At 40.4% G+C, this 22,004-nt stretch overlaps 1 protein-coding gene across 2 annotated transcripts in view; it reads left to right on the top strand.

Annotated features, from left to right (window-relative positions):
- Nucleotides 1–20,741, top strand: part of LOC126483685 (proline-rich protein PRCC) — a 92,767-nt gene extending 72,026 nt beyond the window's left edge. For both annotated transcript variants that reach the window (XM_050106767.1, XM_050106769.1), the window contains exon 6: nt 20,420–20,741. In XM_050106767.1, coding sequence (XP_049962724.1) covers nt 20,420–20,506 — 87 coding nt within the window. In that variant the 3' untranslated portion in view covers nt 20,507–20,741. The remainder of the gene's footprint in view (nt 1–20,419) is intronic.
- The last annotated feature ends 1,263 nt before the right edge of the window (nt 20,742–22,004 follow it).

Genomic DNA, 22,004 nt, shown 5'->3' with positions numbered 1-22,004 from the left:
GGTGATGGCCGGCACAGTCCACATAGCTGGGCAGCAGTGTGGAAGGAGGGTGCTATTGGGCACTGAGCCCTGAACCTCGGCATACAAGTTGTGGTCTGATGATTATGAAATCTATCCAGTGGGTACTGGGGGTTCGACAGCATTGTAGTCATCGGGTTACGGCCACCAGTTCAAACCTGCCCAGTGGTTCGATTCACACGTATAATAATGCTGTGGTCGACATACAAAATAACTGTTGTAACACTAACATTGAATATGTTTGTCTCCTTGTCACTAGGAGCAGGAATCCAAGTAAAGCTGTGAGCAGTGAGGTAAACAGTATGGCATATGGAAGTTTAGGTCAGTCCTGGAATCTTGCTCGGATAGCCGAAATAGTTAAGATTGCTGCTCGTGACAAGCAAGATATCCAGGTTTCTGGTCTGGCACAAATTTGTGTGTCACCAGTAGGTAACATCTTCATACCTAAAGCCATTCTTCTTAGAACAAATCTGTAATTGCAAATAAATTTCATAAAATTTGTCATGACAGAGATCTTGGTTAACTTGTACTTAATTGTTTCTCTCCCTTTACCATCACCTCATTGACAAAGATTAAGGCATCAGGTTTTGAATCCTTTCTTTACATTGTTGTGGGAGCGTCATCTATTATGATGATGAGTAGCAGTAGTCACACAGAACTTCCTTGTTTTATCCCACTATTCATATTGAACAGATGTGATCCTCAGTTCTGGACTGCAAATACAGGCAGTTTTTCACGCACAAACATTATTATATATGGCTGAATATATCAGAGACATAGCAGATCCTCAGACTGGAGGAGGATAGGGAAGGAAACTGGCCATGGCTGTTTCAAAGGAATGATCCTAGCATTTGCCTTAAGCAGTTTGGAGAACCACAGAAAATCTAAATCTGGTGGATAGCTTGATGGCGATTTATATCACCATCTTCCTGATTGCAAGTCCAGGATCTTACTATTCCACAGTACCAAAATAAAATGTATTTACAATAAAGGGCATACATATGTAGTACTACACAATACTATATTAAAACAGAGTTGTGGCTGCACAACCTTGTACACATGATGTAACTGGCCGAGCATCAGATATATAAAACTTCTTTTACAGACTGTAAACACTTCTTTCTTTCACAAGCATTAAAACCTGCAAAAAATTACACATGTGAATACAATTATTATACTTTCAATTAAAGTAATTTTCTGACTGCTACATTGACCAACCTACCATCTATGCCATATAACTTACACATCTGAAAACAACTGATAAAGTCTTTATTATTTTTCATGTAGCCATGAAAGAAACAATATGTTTGACCTGCATGCTAAAGCTGGTCAAAGATAATCTGTCACATATTACAGATACTGGCAAAGGTCCCGAGTTCAAGTCTCGATCCCCCACACAGTTTTAATTTGCCAGGAAGTTTCATATCAGCGCACACTCCGCTGCAGCCTGAAAATCTCATTCTGGAAACATCCCCAAGGCTGTGGCTAAGCCATGCCTCTGCAGTATCCTTTCTTTCAGGAGTGCTAGTTCTGCAAGGTTCGCAGGAGAGCTTCTGTAAAGTTTGGAAGTTAGGAGACGAGGTACTGGCAGAATTAAGGCTGTGAGAAAAGTGCGCCTTGGTCCGGCACAGAGTTTTAATCTGCCAGGAAGTTTCACTGGAAACATCTTATAGGACGGTACATCACACAAACTTTTATCCTAAATAATAAAGGAGTAAAGGAGACTAATCACCAAATACCAGAAGCACTGAGTCGCTGACAGGCACACACCAAAGAGAATGAAAACTTTTCTAGCTTTTGGAAGAAAACCTTTGACGAGCTAGAGGACACACACACACACACACACACAGACAGAGAGAGAGAGAGAGGGAGAGAGAGAGAGAGAGAGGGAGAGGGAGAGGGAGGGAGGGGGGGGGGGACTGCAGTTTGGCAGGTGGACTTCAAGTGAGGCTCTCAGGTGGTATGGGTAGATAGAATGAGGCAGGAACGGGGGTGTTTGGGGGCAGATATGTAGTGGCTCAGAGGGATAAAGCAGGCACGCAGACTAGAAATGTGGGAGGGAGGAGTGGCAGGTGTACGTGCTGGGCATGCGAGACACAGGTACCAGAGCTAGTGAGGTATGATGCTTGATGTGAATGACATGGGGGTGGGAGGGCTTAACAGGACATGGGAAGGGGAGACTTTTGGGTAGAATGTGTGGGGACAGTGGGTTAGTAGAGATTGGAGCAAGCAGGAGCAAAAGTTTTGTTGTAAGAATAACTCCCATCTGTGTAGTTAAGAAAAGCTGGTGCTGGAGGAAAGGGTCCAGATGGTACATGCATGCTCTAGCTCATCAAAGGATTTGATCTGAAAGCTGACAAGATTTTTACTCTCTTTTGTGAGTGCCTGTCGATGACTCAACATTTCTGGTGTTCAGTTAGTGGTCTCCTTTACTATTTTTTTTTTTTTTTGTTTATATTTTGTCGGAACAGTTTTAAACTTTTACTCTATGATGACATGCACATATGTACCATTAAATGTTTCTGAGAGTTAGAAGGCGATTAAAAATTATTCTATAATTTCATTAGACAGTTGATGATTTTGTCATTTAGTTATATTTCGTAGTATGAAGGTAACAATAAGTAGCACTTAATATATAGCACACTCTGAATTGACATGCAGGAGTTGAACAGAAGTATGGAAACACCAAAGACACAACACATTAACATGCCTAATACAGCGCAGAAAAACTGTTGGCATTCAAAACAGCTGCCAGTCATCCCAGAATGGATAAATACACATCTTGAATCATTTTACAGGAAATCTTATACCATTATTCTTGCAAAATAGTGGCAAGTTCAGGTAACGATGACGGAGGTGGATAACAATTGTGCACCCTTCTCTCCAAAGTAGACCACAAAGGCTCATTAATACTGAGATCTGGTAACTGTGGTGGCCAGGGGAGATGCCACAATTCATCCTTTTGCCCATTAAACCAGTACTAGATGATGCAAGCTTCATAAACAGGAGCACTGTCATTGTAGAACACAACATCGACAGTGGGGAACAATTATTGTACTGTGGGATACACCTGATAAGCCAAATTCGTCACATAATCCTTGGCAGTAGTACAGCCTTGCAGAATAACCATGGGGCTCCTGGAATACCACGATAAGACTGCCCCTGTCATGTTTCACTCTTGGCAGCAAGCATTCTGCATCACAGGCCTGCGACAGTGTATGCCAGTCATAAACTTGGCCAGTACTTGGAAAATATTGTGAATTAAGACTTTTCTGACCAAATGACTTTCTTGCAGGCTCCATGGTCCAGGTTTTATGGCTTCGGCATCTCGTTTTCATGTTACAAGCATTTGCATCACTGATGTATGGTTTTGGAATTCCAGCTCATCCTGCAATTCGCAACTTATGGACTCCCTGAAGGGTGCTTTGGTTCTGACAGGATTCACGAGTGCAACATTCAGTTCTGCTGTGACTTTTGCTGCTGCTGCTGTCCTCTTACTTTGTGTCAACATCCTCTTCAATAACCGCCTGTCACGATCACTCGACATCCATTTCCATCTGTGTTGTGACTAAACGGGTGATCTTTTTCTGCTTTCCCCATATGCAGTATAAATCTTTGATAAGGTGTCTCTTGAAACACCAAACACTTAGGCTATCTTTGTTACAGAAGCACCCCTCACAGGAACACCAACAAGTTACACACATTCGTATTCACTTAGCTCCAACATAAATCACTCACAATATTGTGAGATGGAAAGTTGCCACTCACCATATAGCGCAGATGTGGAGTCTCAAATAGGCACAACAAAAAGACTGTCACAAATAAAGCTCTCGGCCAATACAGCCGTCGTCAAAAATAGATCTCTCTCTCTCTCTCTCTCTCTCTCTCTCTCTCTCTCTCTCTCACACACACACACACACACACACACACATACACACTGCAGTCTCAGGCAACTGAAGCCACACTGCAAGCAACAGCACCAATGCATGATGATGGAAGTGGTGACTGGGTGGGGGTAAGGAGGAGGCTGGGGTGGGGAGGGGGAGGGATAGTAGGGTAGGGGTGGCGTGCAGTCAAGTGCTGCCCTCCTAGATGGAGGGTACTTCACTGCCTGCCATCCTTACCCTACTATCCCTCCCCCTCCACGCCTCTCCTCACCATTAGACTGTGACGAGACTGGTATCATTGTCAGAAACAATTGTTTGTGTCAAGCCTTCGAGAGAACATGCAGAAGCGAACACCTCGATAGTGCTGGCGGCGTGGGAATAAGAAAGGGTATTTGCTGTAGGCAACAGTGATAATCAACCAACACATTTGGCAAAAGGTGCCAGCAAAGTCTATATGGAGGTGTTGCCATGGAGTATCAGAATGTGGCCAGGTGAAAAATTTTTGATGTGGAGCAGACTGATCATCCACACATTATCCACACATCTAAACCAAGCCACATACAATGTTACATGCCAACTGCTTAGTGTGAACTGTTCCCCAATTATTTTTATGTGGAAGAATTATTACTTGCTGTTGCAATGAGGCGGGGATAAGCACTCTTGTCTGTTTGTAGGGTCTGTGAAGCAGAATCACATCATTCAGAAGTGATAAACTATTGCCTTGCACGAAATATCTTTGCACTAAGGAATCAGGAATATGTTTCCAAGAGGACGGCCAACCTTTGCGAATGTAACTTTTTAGCAATCTTAGTGATTGGTCATGCTCTGTGACTTGTGGGATCCTCTGTGAATCAATAGGAAAAGAATCCAGTGCTTGCAAATCAGAAGACTCAATATGTAAACAAGAAACTTCCAATGCATCAAATGCTGCATCTGTGCCAACATGTTAATGAAACAATGTATCGACATTGGCATGTTGTGCCTTCAAGCGATACAGAATTTAATACTGGTAATTTGACGATAATAGCAACCAGAGTTGGAGCATTTGCGCAGTGCAGTTGGGGACTTACTTCTACAGATGAAACAGTACAAACAGTGGCTTATTGTACATGACCAGGAAAAATTTTCTGCCATACAGGTAATTTCGAAATTTTGTGATACCATATACCATAGCCAGGGCTACCTTCTCGAGCACTGTTCAAAGTTGTGGAAGCAAATGTGATGGGGCATTGTGTGTCATCAGTTTTATGTGATAAAAGCACCCTGATGCCATGAGACAAGGCATCTGTAGCAAGTGCAAGTGATTTGAACAGATCATAGTGCATAAGGGAAGGTGAAAAAGCAATGCAGTTTTCACTCTTTGAAAAGCTTTGTCGCAGTCTTTTGTCCAATGGAACAGAAAATATTTACGTCTGAGGCAATTCAGAGGTGTGGCAATTTGTGCTGCATTAGGAATGAACTTTATGTAATAAGTTGACTTTCCAACAACAGCTTGCGGTTCACGTAAATTCTTAGAAGATGACAATTTCTGAATTGCTTTCAAATGTTTTGTCAAAGGATGAGCGTTATTGGTGTCGATGATATGTATAAATATTTAGTCGTGTCGAAAAAAGAACATTTCTGCACCATTATATTTGAGGCCTGCATCAGTGAGAACTTGAAAAAGACAGCAAAATTTTTCAATGTGCTGTTCAGGTGTTTGTCCGGAGACAATTACGTTGTCAAGATAATTAAAACAAGCAGGTACTTTAAATGTTACTTGTTGGAAATTGTTTTGAAATAATGCAGGTGCGGAAGTGCTTCTGAAAGGTAGGCGTTGATATTCAAAAAAGCCGACATGAGAAGTCACAACAAAAATTTTCTTTGTCTTGTCAGCCAACGGTAAGGTAACTGAAGATCGGCATCTGTAAGATCACTTTTAGAGGGAAGAACTGTCCTCCCTCCAGATGATCAAAAATGTCCTCAGTATGTGGGAGCAGGTAGGAATCAATGGCTGTATGTGAATTTACCTTGCGTTTGAAATCTGCCATAGATGAATCTTCCAATTTGGTTTATGAAGGACGACTAAGGATGATGCCCACTGACTTGCTGAAATAGGTTTTAAGATGTCAATGAATTGTAGTCTCTGAACTTCTGTAGAGACATCGTCGTATAATCCATGTGACAATGGGCATGTGCAGCAAAATTTGGGATGCACATTAGCTTTCAGAGTAATGTTGAGTGTGAAAATCTTTTGCACATCCTAGAGTACCTTTGAACAAATGTTGTTACTTGTCACAGAGTTAGTTGTTAGGTGTAGGAAACTTTTGTGTCAATGGCATGCACATTATCCTGTATGTCTAATTCAAAGGAATCAAACTCATCCAAGCTGAAAATATCTGGGCTCATATGTGAGCGGACTGTAGTGAAAGATACTCCTTTAATCATGTTTTTGTATTGTGCAGTTAAGTGACACTTTCCAAGCATTGAAATGCTTGAGGCGATGAGGTGCAGACTTGATGTTTGCAAAGGTGGTTGGCCAATTTTTTCCATATGTATCTAGGTTAAGCAATGTGACAGAAGCTCTGATATCTAGTTGAAAAGGCACTTGGTAGCTACAAATTTGCAGTTCAATCCACTGTTTGAAGTGTGTTCTCTGAATAGAGTTGTGCATTATTTGTTTTGAAAAACTGCTCTCTGTTTCTGCATGCACACTAGAGTTTTTTCCTGAAGTTCGAGATTGGAAGAGCCTGTTTGAAATGTATGGTTCACTTGTCTGAGCAGGAGGCAGTACAGAATCTGAATATGAAATGACATTTATTTCCATCTGTTGCTGTTTTGCATTATTCCTGCTTGAAACAGAGGTCATCTTCCTAGTCTTTTGCTGGAAGACCTGTTTGAAATGTCCTGTGCAGTGACAAAAATCGCTTTCAACGTGTCTGAAGAAGCAACTCTTCTGATCATGGGTGACAGCATTTTACACACGACTTCACTTGGTGTGGAGCTGAAGCAGTAGAATTAGCATTGTGCCAGTGCAGCAAACGTTGTATGTAGTTGCGTGCCTAACCTTGTTTACACAGTGCTGATTTGCAAGTGCTAGGGCCGTGGCTGTGGCTGGGGCACGTTGTTTGTCTCAAGTGAAGTGATAACTGGTAGACAGAAATCTTGCTTGCTAAATCTTGAACTTCATGTGCATCTATAACTTTAAGCACTTCACTGCAGCTAGGGTTGCGATGCTTTAGAATTTAGGCCCTCAGTCTCTGAGCTAATAGATTCTGAATAGCATCACTAAGCACTTCAACCTTATGAGCTGTGCCACAGACACAATTGAATTTACAGTCTCAAGTCATGCCCTGCAATTCCGCAATTCATTCTTTATAGAATTAATCACTACAGTGTTGCGTATGAAAAAATTTATACCATGCAACAGCAACATGTATTTGACTCTCAAAAAATTCATCTAATCTGTCATTTATGACCTCTTGGGGCTGTGTTTGAGGCTCACTGAGGGGAAGTAATTTCGCTAATAGCCGGTTTGTGTGTGCTCCTACACATAAAAAGTAAAATGCTTGTGATTCACCAATTTTTTTGTAAGCATCAAAGTGTTGATGCAGCTGTGTTATGTACCCTTGCCATGTTTTCTTCTCATCAAACTGTCAGAAGGACGGAGGGGGCAGTTTAACTCTGTCTTTAGCCTTTGATGCATTTTGCTGCTAGGCTGCTCACACTTGTATGAGGCATTTATTTATTTTGTGTCTAGTTCCATATGACCAAATTGAGGAGCAAATCTCCATGGTCATGGAACATTTCAGTACATGAAATTACAACAGGAAAGTAATAATAGAAAAAATAAAATGTTTATGAATGCCAAAAAGATGACAAGCTGTAAGTTTATATAAATGCAGTTAACAATGTGTCACAGGAATTAGCTTAATTTTTCAAGAAACTTCTTATACATCATAAGGTAATGAAAACAAGCAAAGTAGACTACTTTTCATGCTGAACTATCACTTACTTGAGATACTGTTATAGTAGTAAAAATGGCAGCATTAAATCTTTGAACAAAGTCCTGAACATAGGCTTTCCACAACAGTTTACTATTTATCTGAACACCTAGAAATTTGAAATATTCAGTCTCACTAATCATATGCCCATTCTGTGTAACTAGAAAGTCAGGATTTGTTGAATTTTGTGTTAGAAACTATAAAAATTGAGTTGTACTGTGATTTAGCATTAGTTTATTTTCTACAAGCTATGAACTTATGTCTTCAACTGCACTGTTCGAACAGTGCCAATGTTGTGCACAACACCCTTTACTACCAAGCTAGTGTCATCAGCAAACAAATGTATTAGAATCACCTATAGTACTAGAAGACATATCATTTATTTAAATAAGGAACATGAGTGGCCCCGGAACTGATCCCGGTGACATCCGCCATTTAACTGTGACTCACTCGGATTCCACATCATAACCATCCTCAGTACTGTGGAGCATGACCTTTTACTGTCTGTTCTTGAAGTAAGAAGTGAACAAATTGTAAGTTACTCCTCGTATTCCATAATGGTCCAGCTTCTGGAGCAATATTTTGTGATAAGAACAATGAAATGCATTAGTTAAATAGACACCTATTGTATAAACCTTTTATTAATCCATCCAGTACCACACAGAGAAAAGAGGATATAGCATTTTCAGTTGTTAAACCAGCTCTAAAACCAAGCTGTACATTTGACAGCAAACTACGTGAAATGAAATGATCCATTATCCTTACATACATAGACTTTTCAATAACTTTAACAAACACTGATCCCATAGAAATAGGTGCAAAACTGTGTATATCATCCATTTCTCCGTTTTTATAAAGTTGTTTTATTACTGAGTACTTAAGTCATTCAGGAAATGGACCATTCCTAAAGGAAAAATTACAAATATGGCGAAATATAGGACTAACATGTGCAACACAGTATTTTAGTGTTTTGATAGATACTCTGTAATATCCATGAGAGTCCTTGGTCTTCAGTGATTTAATTATTGACTCAGTTTCCCACTAGTCAGTATCACAGAAGAGTATTTCTGACATCAATCTTGGAAGGCCATTTCCCAGGAGAGTTGTATGAATCCATGTAGAAATAAAGTTTTTATTTAATTCACCAACTATGTTCAGAAAATGATTTTCAAATACTGTACTTATATCTGACTTATCAGTAACAGAAACATTTTTACTATGTACTGACTTTATATCCTCGACCTTGTGCTGCTGACCAGATACTTCCTTCACATCTTACCATACGGTTTCAGTTTTATGCTGTGATTTAGCTAATGTGTTTGCATACCAAATACTCTTTGCCTTCCTAATATCATTTTAAGCACTTTACATTACTGTTTGTAATGTGATACTGTAACTCAGTTGTGATTACTTCTAACATTTTGATATAATTCCCAGTTTGGTCTTCGTGATATTCTTATCCCACTAGTAAGCCACCCAGGCAGCCTTTAACCCTCCCGTTACCAAGCTTTTTCACACCTCTATTTTACCAAGCGGGGTATTTGGACTACCCCAAAAGAGTTTTGTGTTTTATTGTAATATTTGTTCTCATATTATGTTATTTCCATTGAATGGGTTTATTTAGTATTGAAAAACAGCTTTTCAGGTTATTAGAAGTATTTAATCAGATCACAGATACAAAGTACAAAAAATTTTTATATCTTTCACTAAATTCAGTACCCAACAAACAGAAAATTAATAATCTATGTACCTCAACAGTCACTGCAGTAAAGTAACACAAGACTTTTTTCAACTTTTCAGTCAAGTACATTTTTGCACTGCATGCGCTTCACAGTAACAGTTTCTTCTCTGTGTATATCACTAACAGGTTTCTTGCACGTTACACAACAGAATCTTGTTTTTCCGATCTTCGTTTCTCTTGCAATCTTGACATCGTTGTGGCGTTGGTAAATTGGAACACTGGGTCTGGATCACTGCTGTAGGAATTGCAATACCACAAGCTTCCAGTGCTTCTTGTACATCTTTATGAATACCGTTGATATTTTTGGCTCTTTCTTCCATGTTGCCTTTGCTGAGTCCAAATGCCAGTTCAGTCGTTAAGAGTTTACGTCGGCTTCGGTTATTCTTCTGCCATTCAGGAAATCTTTGAGTGTACAGAATATATGCATTCAGTGCTGCAATATCTATCATTTCCATGAAGATTCTTAGTGGCCACCGCCTCGTTCCTCTAACACAACTGTATTCTCTTGTCATTTTGTCCCCATTATCTACAGCACCTTTGGTTTTGTTGTAGTACAGTATGATTTCGGGTTTGTATTCACTTTCTTCACCACTCACTTGTCTCTCATTATGCTGAGTAGAGAGTAGTATTACTGCCTTTACCTTCTTTGGAACATAGGAAACTAGGGTCAAGTCGTTTGTGAAACCAAACATTGAAGAGTGAACTTCTCTCTTTCTGAAACTTACTGGCAGATTAAAACTGTGTGCCCGACCGAGACTCGATCTCGGGACCTTTGCCTTTCGCGGGCAAGTGCTCTACCATCTGAGCTACCGAAGCACGACTCACGCCCGGTACTCGCAGCTTTACTTCTGCCAGTATCTCGTCTCCTACCTTTCTGTTTGGCAAGAATTCCTTTGGACTCTCTTTCTTATTGGAACGCAAGGTACCAACCAATGTCGTGTTTCGTTTTAGTAGTTCAGCAGCCAATGGAAAACTGGTGAAAAAATTATCAGTTGTTACACCATGACCGTTATTCAGAAATGGTTCCATCAGATCCAAAACAAATCTCTGTCCTTGATTCACTTCCCGAGTATTGTCCACCATTCCTGTGTAAATTTGGATCCGTAATAAGTAAGACGTCTTCACATCAGTACAAACCCAAATTTTAATGCCATAATTGCCAGGCTTGCTCTTCATATAAATCCTAAAAGGGCAGTTTCCTCGATACATTGCTAATCGTTCATCAATAGTCATGTATTCATAAGGATAAAGTTATATCTAAAAACAAAGATGATGTGACTTACCAAACGAAAGTGCTGACAGGTCGATAGACACACAAACAAACACAAACATACACACAAAATTCAAGCTTTCGCAACCAACAGTTGCTTCGTCAGGAAAGAGGTAAGGAGAGGGAAAGATGAAAGGATGTGGCTTTTAAGGGAGAGGGTAAGGAGTCATTCCAATCCCAGGAGCGGAAAGACTTACCTTAGGGGGAAAAAAGGACAGGTAGGGAAAAAAGGACAGGTATACATTCGCACACACACACACACACACACATCCATCCGCACATACACAGACACAAGCAGACATTTGTAGAGGCAAAGAGTTTGGGCAGAGATGTCAGTCGAGGCGGAAGTACAGAGGCAAAGATGTTGAAAGACAGGTGAGGTATGAGCAGCGGCAAATTAAAATTAGAAATTAGCGGAGATTGAGGCCTGGTGGATAACGAGGAGAGAGAATATACTGAAGGGCAAGTTCCCATCTCCGGAGTTCTGACAGTTTGGTGTTAGTGGGAAGTATCCAGATAACCTGGACGGTGTAACGCTGTGCCAAGATGTGCTGGCAGTGCACCAAGGCATGTTTAGCCACAGGGTGATCCTCATTACCAACAAACACTGTCTGCCTGTGTCCATTTGGACACAGTGTAGGCAGGTCAGTTGGTAAATCACGTGGGTGCTTTCACACGTGGCTCTGCCTTTGATCGTGTACACCTTCCGGGTTACAGGACTGGAGTAGGTGGTGGTGGGAGGGTGCATGGGACAGGTTTTACACCGGGGGCGGTTACAAGGGTAGGCGCCAGAGGAAAGGGAAGATGGTTTGGGGATTTCATAGGGATGAACTAAGAGGTTACGAAGGCTAGGTGGACGGTGGAAAGACACTCTTGGTGGCGTGGGGAGGATTTCATGAAGGATGGATCTCATTTCAGGGCAGGATTTGAGGAAGTCGTATCCCTGCTGGAGAGCCACATTCAGAGTCTGATCCAGTCCCGAAAAGTATCCTGTCACAAGTGGGGCACTTTTGGGGTTCTTCTGTGGGAGGTTCTGGGTTTGAGGAGATGAGGAAGTGCTCTGGTTATTTGCTTCTGTACCAGGTCGGGAGGGTAGTTACGGGATGCGAAAGCTGTTTTCAGGTTGTTGGTGTAATGGTTCAGGGATTCCGGACTGGAGCAGATTCATTTGCCACGAAGACCTAGGCTGTAGGGACTGAATCAGACTCTGAATGTGGCTCTCCAGCAGGGATACGACTTCCTCAAATCCTGCCCTGAAATGAGATCCATCCTTCATGAAATCCTCCCCTCTCCACTAAGAGTGTCTTTCCGCCGTCCACCTAACCTTCGTAACCTCTTAGTTCATCCCTATGAAATCCCCAAACCACCTTCCCTACCCTCTGGCTCCTACCCTTGTAACTGCCCCCGGTGTAAAACCTGTCCCATGCACCCTCCCACCACCACCTACTCCAGTCCTGTAACCCGGAAGGTGTACACGATCAAAGGCAGAGCCACGTGTGAAAGCACCCACGTGATTTACCAACTGACCTGCCTACACTGTGAAGCTTTCTATGTGGGAATGACCAGCAACAAACTGTCCATTCGCATGAATGGACACAGGCAGACAGTGTTTGTTGGTAATGAGGATCACCCTGTGGCTAAACATGCCTTTGTGCACTGCCAGCACATCTTGGCACAGTGTTACACCGTCCAGGTTATTTGGATACTTCCCACTAACACCAACCTGTCAGAACTCCGGAGATGGGAACTTGCCCTTCAGTATATCCTCTCTTCTCGTTATCTGCCAGGCCTCAATCTCCGCTAATTTCTAATTTCAATTTGCCGCCGCTCATACCTCACCTGTCTTTCAACAACATCTTTGCCTCTGTACTTCCGCCTCGACTGACATCTCTGCCCAAACTCTTTGCCTCTACAAATGTCTGCTTGTATCTTTGTATGTGCGGATGGATACGTGTGTGTGTGTGTGTGTGTGTGTGTGTGTGTGTGTGTGTGTGTGTGTGTGTGTGTGTGTGTGTGAATGTATACCTGTCCTTTTTTCCCCCTAAGCGAAGTCTTTCCGCTCCTGGGATTGGAATGACTCCTTACCCTCTCCCTTAAAAGCCACATCCTTTCGTCTTTCCCTCTCCTTCCCTCTTTCCTGACGAAGCAACCGTTGGTTGCGAAAGCTTGAATTTTGTGTGTATGTTTGTGTTTGTTTGTGTGTCTATCGACCTGCCAGCACTTTCGTTTGGTAAGTCACATCATCTTTGTTTTTAGATATGTTTTTAGATATATATTTTTCCCACGTGGAATGTTTCCCTCTATTATATTCATAAGGATAAAGTTAGATTGAAATTTGTCGAACACTACCCTGATGGCTTGTAGCGTGTCCTTGGTTTCTTCAATTATCTGTGCTCTTGTGTCTGTGTTGTCAAATGATAAGAATTTCAGTATAGACAAAAATCGGTTTCTTGACATGGCAGCAGAAAAGAATGGTTGCCAAAAGGCAACATTACCTCCCCACAGATCGGAAGCACTTGTGCAATGTCCATGAGTTCGAGCAGCTCCTATTAGGTCGTTTTGTTTGAAGAATGAGCTGCATTCCACCAAGAAATTACTTGTTTGGCTTCCCTGTTCGTTTCTTCTACAATGATGCTCACGATTTCCGGTGAGATAAGTAATAAATAATAAAAATGACTCAGTTATTGTTTTGATTGTTTTTCCATCATTCACTGGGCCAGGTGCTACGTTCAAAATGTTGCGACATCGATTCCACCTACCTTTTGGTGGTTCACTAGAAAATTGTAGTCCACTTCTAGAAACAAACAAATCTCCAGTGTCTTCGTCTTCTTCTTCTTCTTCTTCTTCTCCTTCTTTTTCTTCTACTTCTTCACGTGAATGTGTAGTGTCTTCTGATATTTCATCATCAGTTTCATCTGATGCTACGATGTGATCTTTGTCAAGAGGTTCCATATATTCATTCAGTTCATTATCAATGTCCCATTCATTTTCATCGTCACTGACATCAGAATTGTATAGAATTTCCGTGATTTCTTTGCTAGAAAATCCTTTGGACATCCTTACTTCCAGATGCAATACTGACTCATGTAATGTCAGCTCAACAGTGAACGCCAAATTCAGCTCAACAGTAGTAACCAGCAACAATAACAAACATTGGATCTATGGCAAAACTCAACAAAGAAGTTGAATGACAGATATATTTCCCAAAATCTTCTTTTTCTACCAATAAGAAAAATAAGACGTTTCATACCAAGCGGGGTAGTCTCACAATCCCGCCAATAAATGACTTGAATAACAATGATAAAGCCAAAAAAGTTAGACAGTCGTGAGTGTGAATTCAACATCAATCATTTTAGTACAATGTCATGAAACCACAGGCATGTGGCCCTTCAGATAACATTATTATAGGGAAAAAATCGACCTGGGGTAGTCAGAATACCCTGCTTGGTAATGCGAGGGTTAACTGCTGTTGCGAATATTCTAAAGAAAATCAGCTTTCAAAGAGCTATTATTTGTTGACTTGAAAACTGAACAAGAGATGTTAGGCACTGCTCAGCACTTAGCTGTTACTCTCCCTGGTTGCCATGATTTCTTAAATATCCAGACTTAAATATTTAAATTCAATAATGTAAACACACACACACACACACACACACACACACACACACACACACACACACACACTAGAAAGAAAAAACTGCGACCTGCTCTGGTGTCCAAAGCTCCTTGTTCCACTAATCCCATCTTCATCACCAATATGTTGTAACTTCCTTTGTGTGCTTTGTGGTTCCTCATTGGATACAGAAGAGAGGAACAGATGCGGTTTGGGACAGAGAATTCAGATATTAACTTGGTATAATATTAAATACTGAGTAATATGTAACTTTGTTTGCTGTAGTTGCAGTATCAGTTGCTAACTGTAGATTTGAACGTTGAAATATATATTATACAAAGGTTTTCAATTCAGTCAGTGTTCAGTACAATGACTATTCCATAGATGACAAGCTCTGACTGCTATGAAAGTCTGTAAATAATATGAAATGGCAAACACATGAAATGGGGCTCTGTGCACCGATGTGTGATCTTAAGTAGATCCATACTGGAGCTCCAGAGTAGGGATGCTTGCATATCATTGGCAGCGACATAAGCATTTCTGGCAGTGCCCTCATGCTGTGGTGGCGGCTGTAGGAAAAGTGGCGGAGTGACTAGCAGCGTGTGTGTTTTAAAATACGGCCAACCGTATGGCGACCAATACTGCATAAACAACTGCCATTTGCGACTTTAGTGGTGTCAAGTGAGAGCTCATTGGAGGGGAGGGTGGAGGTCTGTTGTGTTTTCTGATGAAAGCTGCTTCTGCCTCGGTGCCAATGCTGCCTGCGTGTTGGTTAAGAGGAGACCAGTCAAATGCCTGCAACTGACCTCTCTGCATGTTAGACATGCTGGACTTACATCTGCAGTTATGGTCTGAGTGTGATTTTGTATGACAGCAGGAGCACTCTTCTGATTACCCCATGCACCGTGACTGCAAATTTATATATTGTTCTGGTGATTTGACCTGTTTTGCTGCCATTCATAAACAGCATTCCAGGGGGTGATGTCCAACAGGATAACACTCATCCACATACCACTGTTGGAACCCAATATGGTTTGTTTGCTCGCCGGATCTGTCTCCATTTGAGCTTATATGGGATATCATTGTATGACAACTCCAGTGTCATCCACAAACAGCACTAACTGTCCCTTCCCTGTATTGAGTGACCAAGTGCAACAGGCATGGAACTCCATCTCATAAACAGACATCTGGTATCTGTACAACACAATGCCTGTGTGTTTGCATTCAGCATTCTGGCAGTTACACTGGTTATTAATGTACAGTCCCAAAATTTCATTACTGTACATTTGAAAATCGAGGATGGAATGTAACAAGATTATAAAAAAGGGTGTGTGTGTGTGTGTGTGTGTGTGTGTGTGTGTGTGTGTGTGTGTGTGTGTGTGTGTGTGTGTGTGTGTGTGTGTGTGTTTACGTGTTTACTGAAGAAGACTGTGTCCGAAAGCTTTACCTGAGTGTCCTTTAATCATGCCTGTCTGTAACTTGACATGTCTTCTTTATGGTAAGTAGCAATCTATCTTTTCCTACTTGTGTATATACGTTGTTATGTAACTACCTGTCATACAGTACTACTCATAATTATCAGGAGAGGTGAGGGTGTAGGATATGCCCTTCGTTGTGACCTCAGTGAAATTGTATGAACTTCCTTAAATGACACTGGTTCCCAGGAAATGATTATGTAACTGAATCTTTCTTTTGATTGGAATGCCATACTCTTAACACCATTACTAATGAGGAAGTGTGTTAATAAAATTATGAGACAGAATTTCTGACCAGTGTTTCCCTTTAGGAGGTGAAGTGTGATTACTCCCAACAGGCACATGCAAAAATACATGGATTCAGAGCTAACAGTTCCTTCTCAGGTGAGGAAGAAGGGGTTGGTTGAGGAAGGCTAAAAAGGAAGGGCAGAACATTTAGGCCACAGAACTGTAACTACATTGTCATCAGTATTATAAAATCCGCCCGTCAAAAAAAAAAAAAAAAATAAATAAATAAAAAAAAATATTTACTATGCTCAGGAAGCTCAAAAAATAAGGTGAAAATTGTTGTTGTTGTTGTTGATGTTGTTGTTGTGGTCTTCAGTCCTGAGACTGGTTTGATGCAACTCTCCATGCTACTCTATCCTGTGCAAGCTTCTTCATCTCCCAGTACCTACTGCAACCTACATCCTTCTGAATCTGCTTAGTGTATTCATCTCTTGGTCTCCCTCTACGATTTTTACCCTCCACGCTGCCCTCCAATTCTAAATTGGTGATCCCTTGATGCCTCAGAACATGTTCTACCAACCGATCCCTTCTTCTGGTCAAGTTGTGCCACAAACTTCTCTTCTCCCCAATCCTATTCAATACTTCCTCATTAGTTATGTGATCTACCCATCTAATCTTTAGCATTCTTCTGTAGCACCACATTTCGAAAGCTTCTACTCTCTTCTTGTCCAAACTAGTTATCATCCATGTTTCACTTCCATACATGGCTACACTCCATACAAATACTTTCAGAAATGACTTCTTGACACTTAAATCTATACTCGATGTTAACAAATTTCTCTTCTTCAGAAACGCTTTCCTTGCCATTGCCAGTCTACATTTTATATCCTCTCTACTTTGACCATCATCAGTTATTTTACTCCCTAAATAGCAAAACTCCTTTACTATTTTAAGTGTCTCATTTCCTAATCTAATTCCCTCAGCATCACCTGACTTAATTCGACTACATTCCATTATCCTCGTTTTGCTTTTGTTGATGTTCATCTTATATCCTCCTTTCAAGACACTATCCATTCCGTTCAAATGCTCTTCCAAGTTCTTTGCTGTCTCTGACAGAATTACAATGTCATCGGCGAACCTCAAAGTTTTTATTTCTTCTCCATGGATTTTAATACCTACTCCGAATTTTTCTTTCGTTTCCTTTACTGCTTGCTCAACATACAGATTGAACAACATCGGGGAGAGGCTACAACCCTGTCTTACTCCCTTCCCAACCACTGCTTCCCTTTCATGTCCCTCGACTCTTATAACTGCCATCTGGTTTCTGTACAAATTGTAAATAGCCTTTCGCTCCCTGTATTTTACCCCTGCCACCTTTAGAATTTGAAAGAGAGTATTCCAGTCAACATTGTCAAAAGCTTTCTCTACGTCTACAAATGCTAGAAACGTAGGTTTGCCTTTCCTTAATCTTTCTTCTAAGATAAGTCGTAAGGTCAGTATTGCCTCACGTGTTCCAGTGTTTCTACGGAATCCAAACTGATCTTCCCTGAGGTTGGCTTCTACTAGTTTTTCCATTCGTCTGTAAAGAATTCGTGTTAGTATTTTGCAGCTGTGACTTATTAAACTGATAGTTCGGTAATTTTCACATCTGTCAACACCTGCTTTCTTTGGGATTGGAATTATTATATTCTTCTTGAAGTCTGATGGTATTTCGCCTGTTTCATACATCTTGCTCACCAGATGGTAGAGTTTTGTCAGGACTGGCTCTCCCAGGGCCGTCAGTAGTTCCAATGGAATGTTGTCTACTCCGGGGGCCTTGTTTCGACTCAGGTCTTTCAGTGCTCTGTCAAACTCTTCACGCAGTATCGTATCTCCCATTTCATCTTCATCTACATCCTCTTCCATTTCCATAATATTGTCCTCAAGTGCATTGCCCTTGTATAGACCCTCTATATACTCCTTCCACCTTTTTGCTTTCCCTTCTTTGCTTAGAACTGGGTTTCCATCTGAGCTCTTGATATTCATACAAGTTGTTCTCGTATCTCCAAAGGTCTCTTTAATTTTCCTGTAGGCAGTATCTATCTTACCCCTAGTGAGATAAGCCTCTACAACCTTACATTTGTCCTCTAGCCATCTCTGCTTAGCCATTTTGCACTTCCTGTTGATCTCATTTTTGAGATGTTTGTATTCATTTTTGCCTGCTTCATTTACTGCATTTTTATATTTTCTCCTTTCATCAATTAAATTCAATATTTCTTTTGTTACCCAAGGATTTCTAGTAGCCCTCGTCTTTTTACCTACTTGATCCTCTGCTGCCTTCACTACTTCATCCCTCAAAGCTACCGATTCTTCTTCTATTGTATTTCTTTCCCCCATTCCTGTCAATTGTTCCCTTATGCTCTCCCTGAAACTCTGTACAACCTCTGGTTCTTTCAGTTTATCCAGGTCCCATCTCTTTAAATTCCCACCTTTTTGCAGTTTCTTCAGTTTTAATCTACAGGTCATAACCAATAGATTGTGGTCAGAGTCCACATCTGCCCCTGGAAATGTCTTACAATTTAAAAACTGGTTCCGAAATCTCTGTCTTACCATTATATAATCTATCTGATACCTTTTAGTATCTCCAGGGTTCTTCCATGTATACAACCTTCTTTCAGGATTCTTAAACCAAGTTTTAGCTATGATTATGTTGTGCTCTGTGCAAAATTCTACCAGGCGGCTTCCTCTTTCGTTTCTTAGCCCCAATCCATATTCACCTACTACGTTTCCTTCTCTCCCTTTTCCTACACTCGAATTCCAGTCACCCATGACTATTAAATTTTCGTCTCCCTTCACTATCTGAATAATTTCTTTTATTTCATCATACATTTCTTCAATTTCTTCGTCATCTGCAGAGCTAGTTGGCATATAAACTTGTACTACTGTAGTAGGTGTGGGCTTCGTATCTATCTTGGCCACAATAATGCGTTCAGTATGCTGTTTGTAGTAGCTTACCCGCATACCTATTTTGCTATTCATTATTAAACCTACTCCTGCTTTACCCCTATTTGATTTTGTGTTTATAATCCTGTAGTCACCTGACCAGAAGTCTTGTTCCTCCTGCCACCGAACTTCACTAATTCCCACTATATCTAACTTTAACCTATCCATTTCCCTTTTTAAATTTTCTAACCTACCTGCCCGATTAAGGGATCTGACATTCCACACTCCGATCCGTAGAATCCCAGTTTTCTTTCTCCTGATAACGACATCCTCTTGAGTAGTCCCCGCCCGGAGATCCGAATGGGGGACTATTTTACCTCCGGAATATTTTACCCAAGAGGACGCCATCATCATTTAATCATACAGTAAAGCTGCATGCCCTCGGGAAAAATTATAGCTGTAGTTTCCCCTTGCTTTCAGCCGTTCGCAGTACCAGCACAGCAAGGCCGTTTTGGTTGAAAATTATGTGAAAAATATTTAGAAAGACCGAGGGAAATAAAATTCAGTTCCCAGACAGGCTATCAGATAGACAACAGAATGAAAGCATTAATCAAAACTTTCAATTAACTGTTCTTAATAATGGAATAAAGCAAGGCACCAAACCAGATGAATCCATATACACTAGATGTTATCAACAAAGAAGCTATTTTAAGTTGACTGTTGTCATGTGGAATTGTGTTGTGGGATTAGCACAAACTCATAAAAAATTTAGGTGTATGATGTTCATAATATTATGTAAAGGAATAATCAAGCTTCTTGTAAAGGCCTGTTCTCTTTCACATATACTTTAACTTGTTTTTCATGCCGGAACATTTTTGTATGTGATGGAATCTACATAACAGTTTGTGTGTGGATAGAGGCACAAATGTTATTCTGATCAAAAGATCATGTAAATGTCATAAAATGTCATTTTCCCACTCAAACTAAAATTTCTTTGTGACCTCCCGAGAAAATAAAACTACAAACATCACCAGTCATATCTTTCATACCTTTGTTTCTCCCCATTGTGTTTCTTCAGAAGGATCATAATCATGTATTGATGTCTCATTCATATTGTGAAGCACATTTAGTAATTTCCATATTAATAGATTAGTGAACAGGTGACAATTTCATTGGATTCAAATCATTTTTGTGAGAGTGATGGTGCTACAGGTATTTCATAAAGATATAGAAAGTGTGTTTTTGTCACTGGGAATTATTTGTCTTTCTTTTTGTTCTCTAGGCTAAAGAAAATGAATTGGAATTAAAAAATCAGTGGTCTCAGAATAGAATGTCAAGGAAGCAGACACAGTCCAAGTATGGTTTTTAGAACTGATGTACCTGTTGTCCGACAGCAGGTGATTCTGAGTCCAAGCTACCAGTATGTGATGGCTATGGGATGTACACAAACCTTCATAGAAAACTTTCGTTTCTAAAAAATAGAAGTGTGTCTGAACATATTGTATGATTTTAAAATGCTGGTTGGTTGTTTTTTTGATTTTATGTAAAATTTGTATAAATTTTGTAATTGAGGTTGAAGTACAAACAATTTAAGTAAAATGACATTTTGTGTACACTAATTAAATAAGTGTATTCAGTGGCATCATTATGTGCAGCGTCACTTGAAATTTACATGATTTTTTTTATATATTTTAGCAGTAAGTAACATTAAAATCCTTGATTCCTTTATAACACTAAATAATTCAAATGTTTCTCTGAACAGTCTTTAATGAGAGTGTAACAATAATGTATCTACATCTTAACACACATATTAGAATTGTTACTGTTCATTCCCTATAGTAAGAGAAAATGTAGTTAATAATTAGTTGTAAGAAAAAGGGATACCTATTCTAAATTCATAAGCCCACACAAAGTAATGGAACAGAACACGAGTTGACATATTTTCAAAGAAGTTGCAGGACCTTATGGTGAGAATTAGACTATGTCAGAGACAGAATGTGTAATGAGTCAAATACAAAGAGCTCCTTTGGCAAAAGTCCTGTATGGTCATTTCCATTTTAGGTTTAAGCCAGGATCTTGTTTCCCAGAAATGGCACTAGCAGATGGGAAAAGGATTGTAAATCTTAGATCTAGAGAAATCTTCTGTAGGAGTGAGGATAAAAAGACAAAACAGAGGAGTTGGTAGTGAGTTGTTGAAAGTCTGAAGTAATATTTGTACCATGTACCAATCATCCATACAAAATTACAACATTCTTCTCACAAAAATTAATGTGCCTTATTATCCTTTCTTCCAACTAATTCCCACCTGTGTTACTGTCACCACTTCTAAACCTGTTACATGCATCCTTTTACCATTACTGCTGTAAGGCAGTTAATTTAAGAGACATTACTTGTGAAAATCCCATGTATTTGGCCAGCTCTCAAGCAAACTGTACACAGATTTTGCCATTTGTTGGTACTTGGGGCATGAATAGAGGTCTCAGTGACCTGGATACGTAAGTAATGTCACAGTGGCTCCTTAAGCTGGGCGTATACAAGGCTGCAGGCATACAACTGACAGCTCGGTCAGACGCAGCGGTGCAGATACTGGAACACAAACACTTTTTTGTGTCTGGAAAATTTCTTTTAAAACTTTTCAACCCCAGTATCAGCCCACATCCAGTGCTTCTCTCTTGCCAAGCCATGGGTTGTTAAGGATACAATCATCAGGCAGTTGAGATGTTGTAGATGTTCCATGTCCTGGATTTCACCACAGTCAAATTTGTTGTTTGCTTTGTCTTTAGGCCCCCATTTAATTGATTTGTTTTGCTGGCATTATACCTGTTCTGATGCAATTCAGAGTTCTCCAAATCTTCGAGCTTAATGTA

This window comes from Schistocerca serialis, chromosome 6 (assembly GCF_023864345.2).
Source record: "Schistocerca serialis cubense isolate TAMUIC-IGC-003099 chromosome 6, iqSchSeri2.2, whole genome shotgun sequence".
Lineage (NCBI taxonomy): Eukaryota > Metazoa > Arthropoda > Insecta > Orthoptera > Acrididae > Schistocerca > Schistocerca serialis.
The sequence above is the reverse complement of the archived record's forward strand: the minus strand, read 5'-3'. Positions and strand labels throughout refer to the sequence as shown.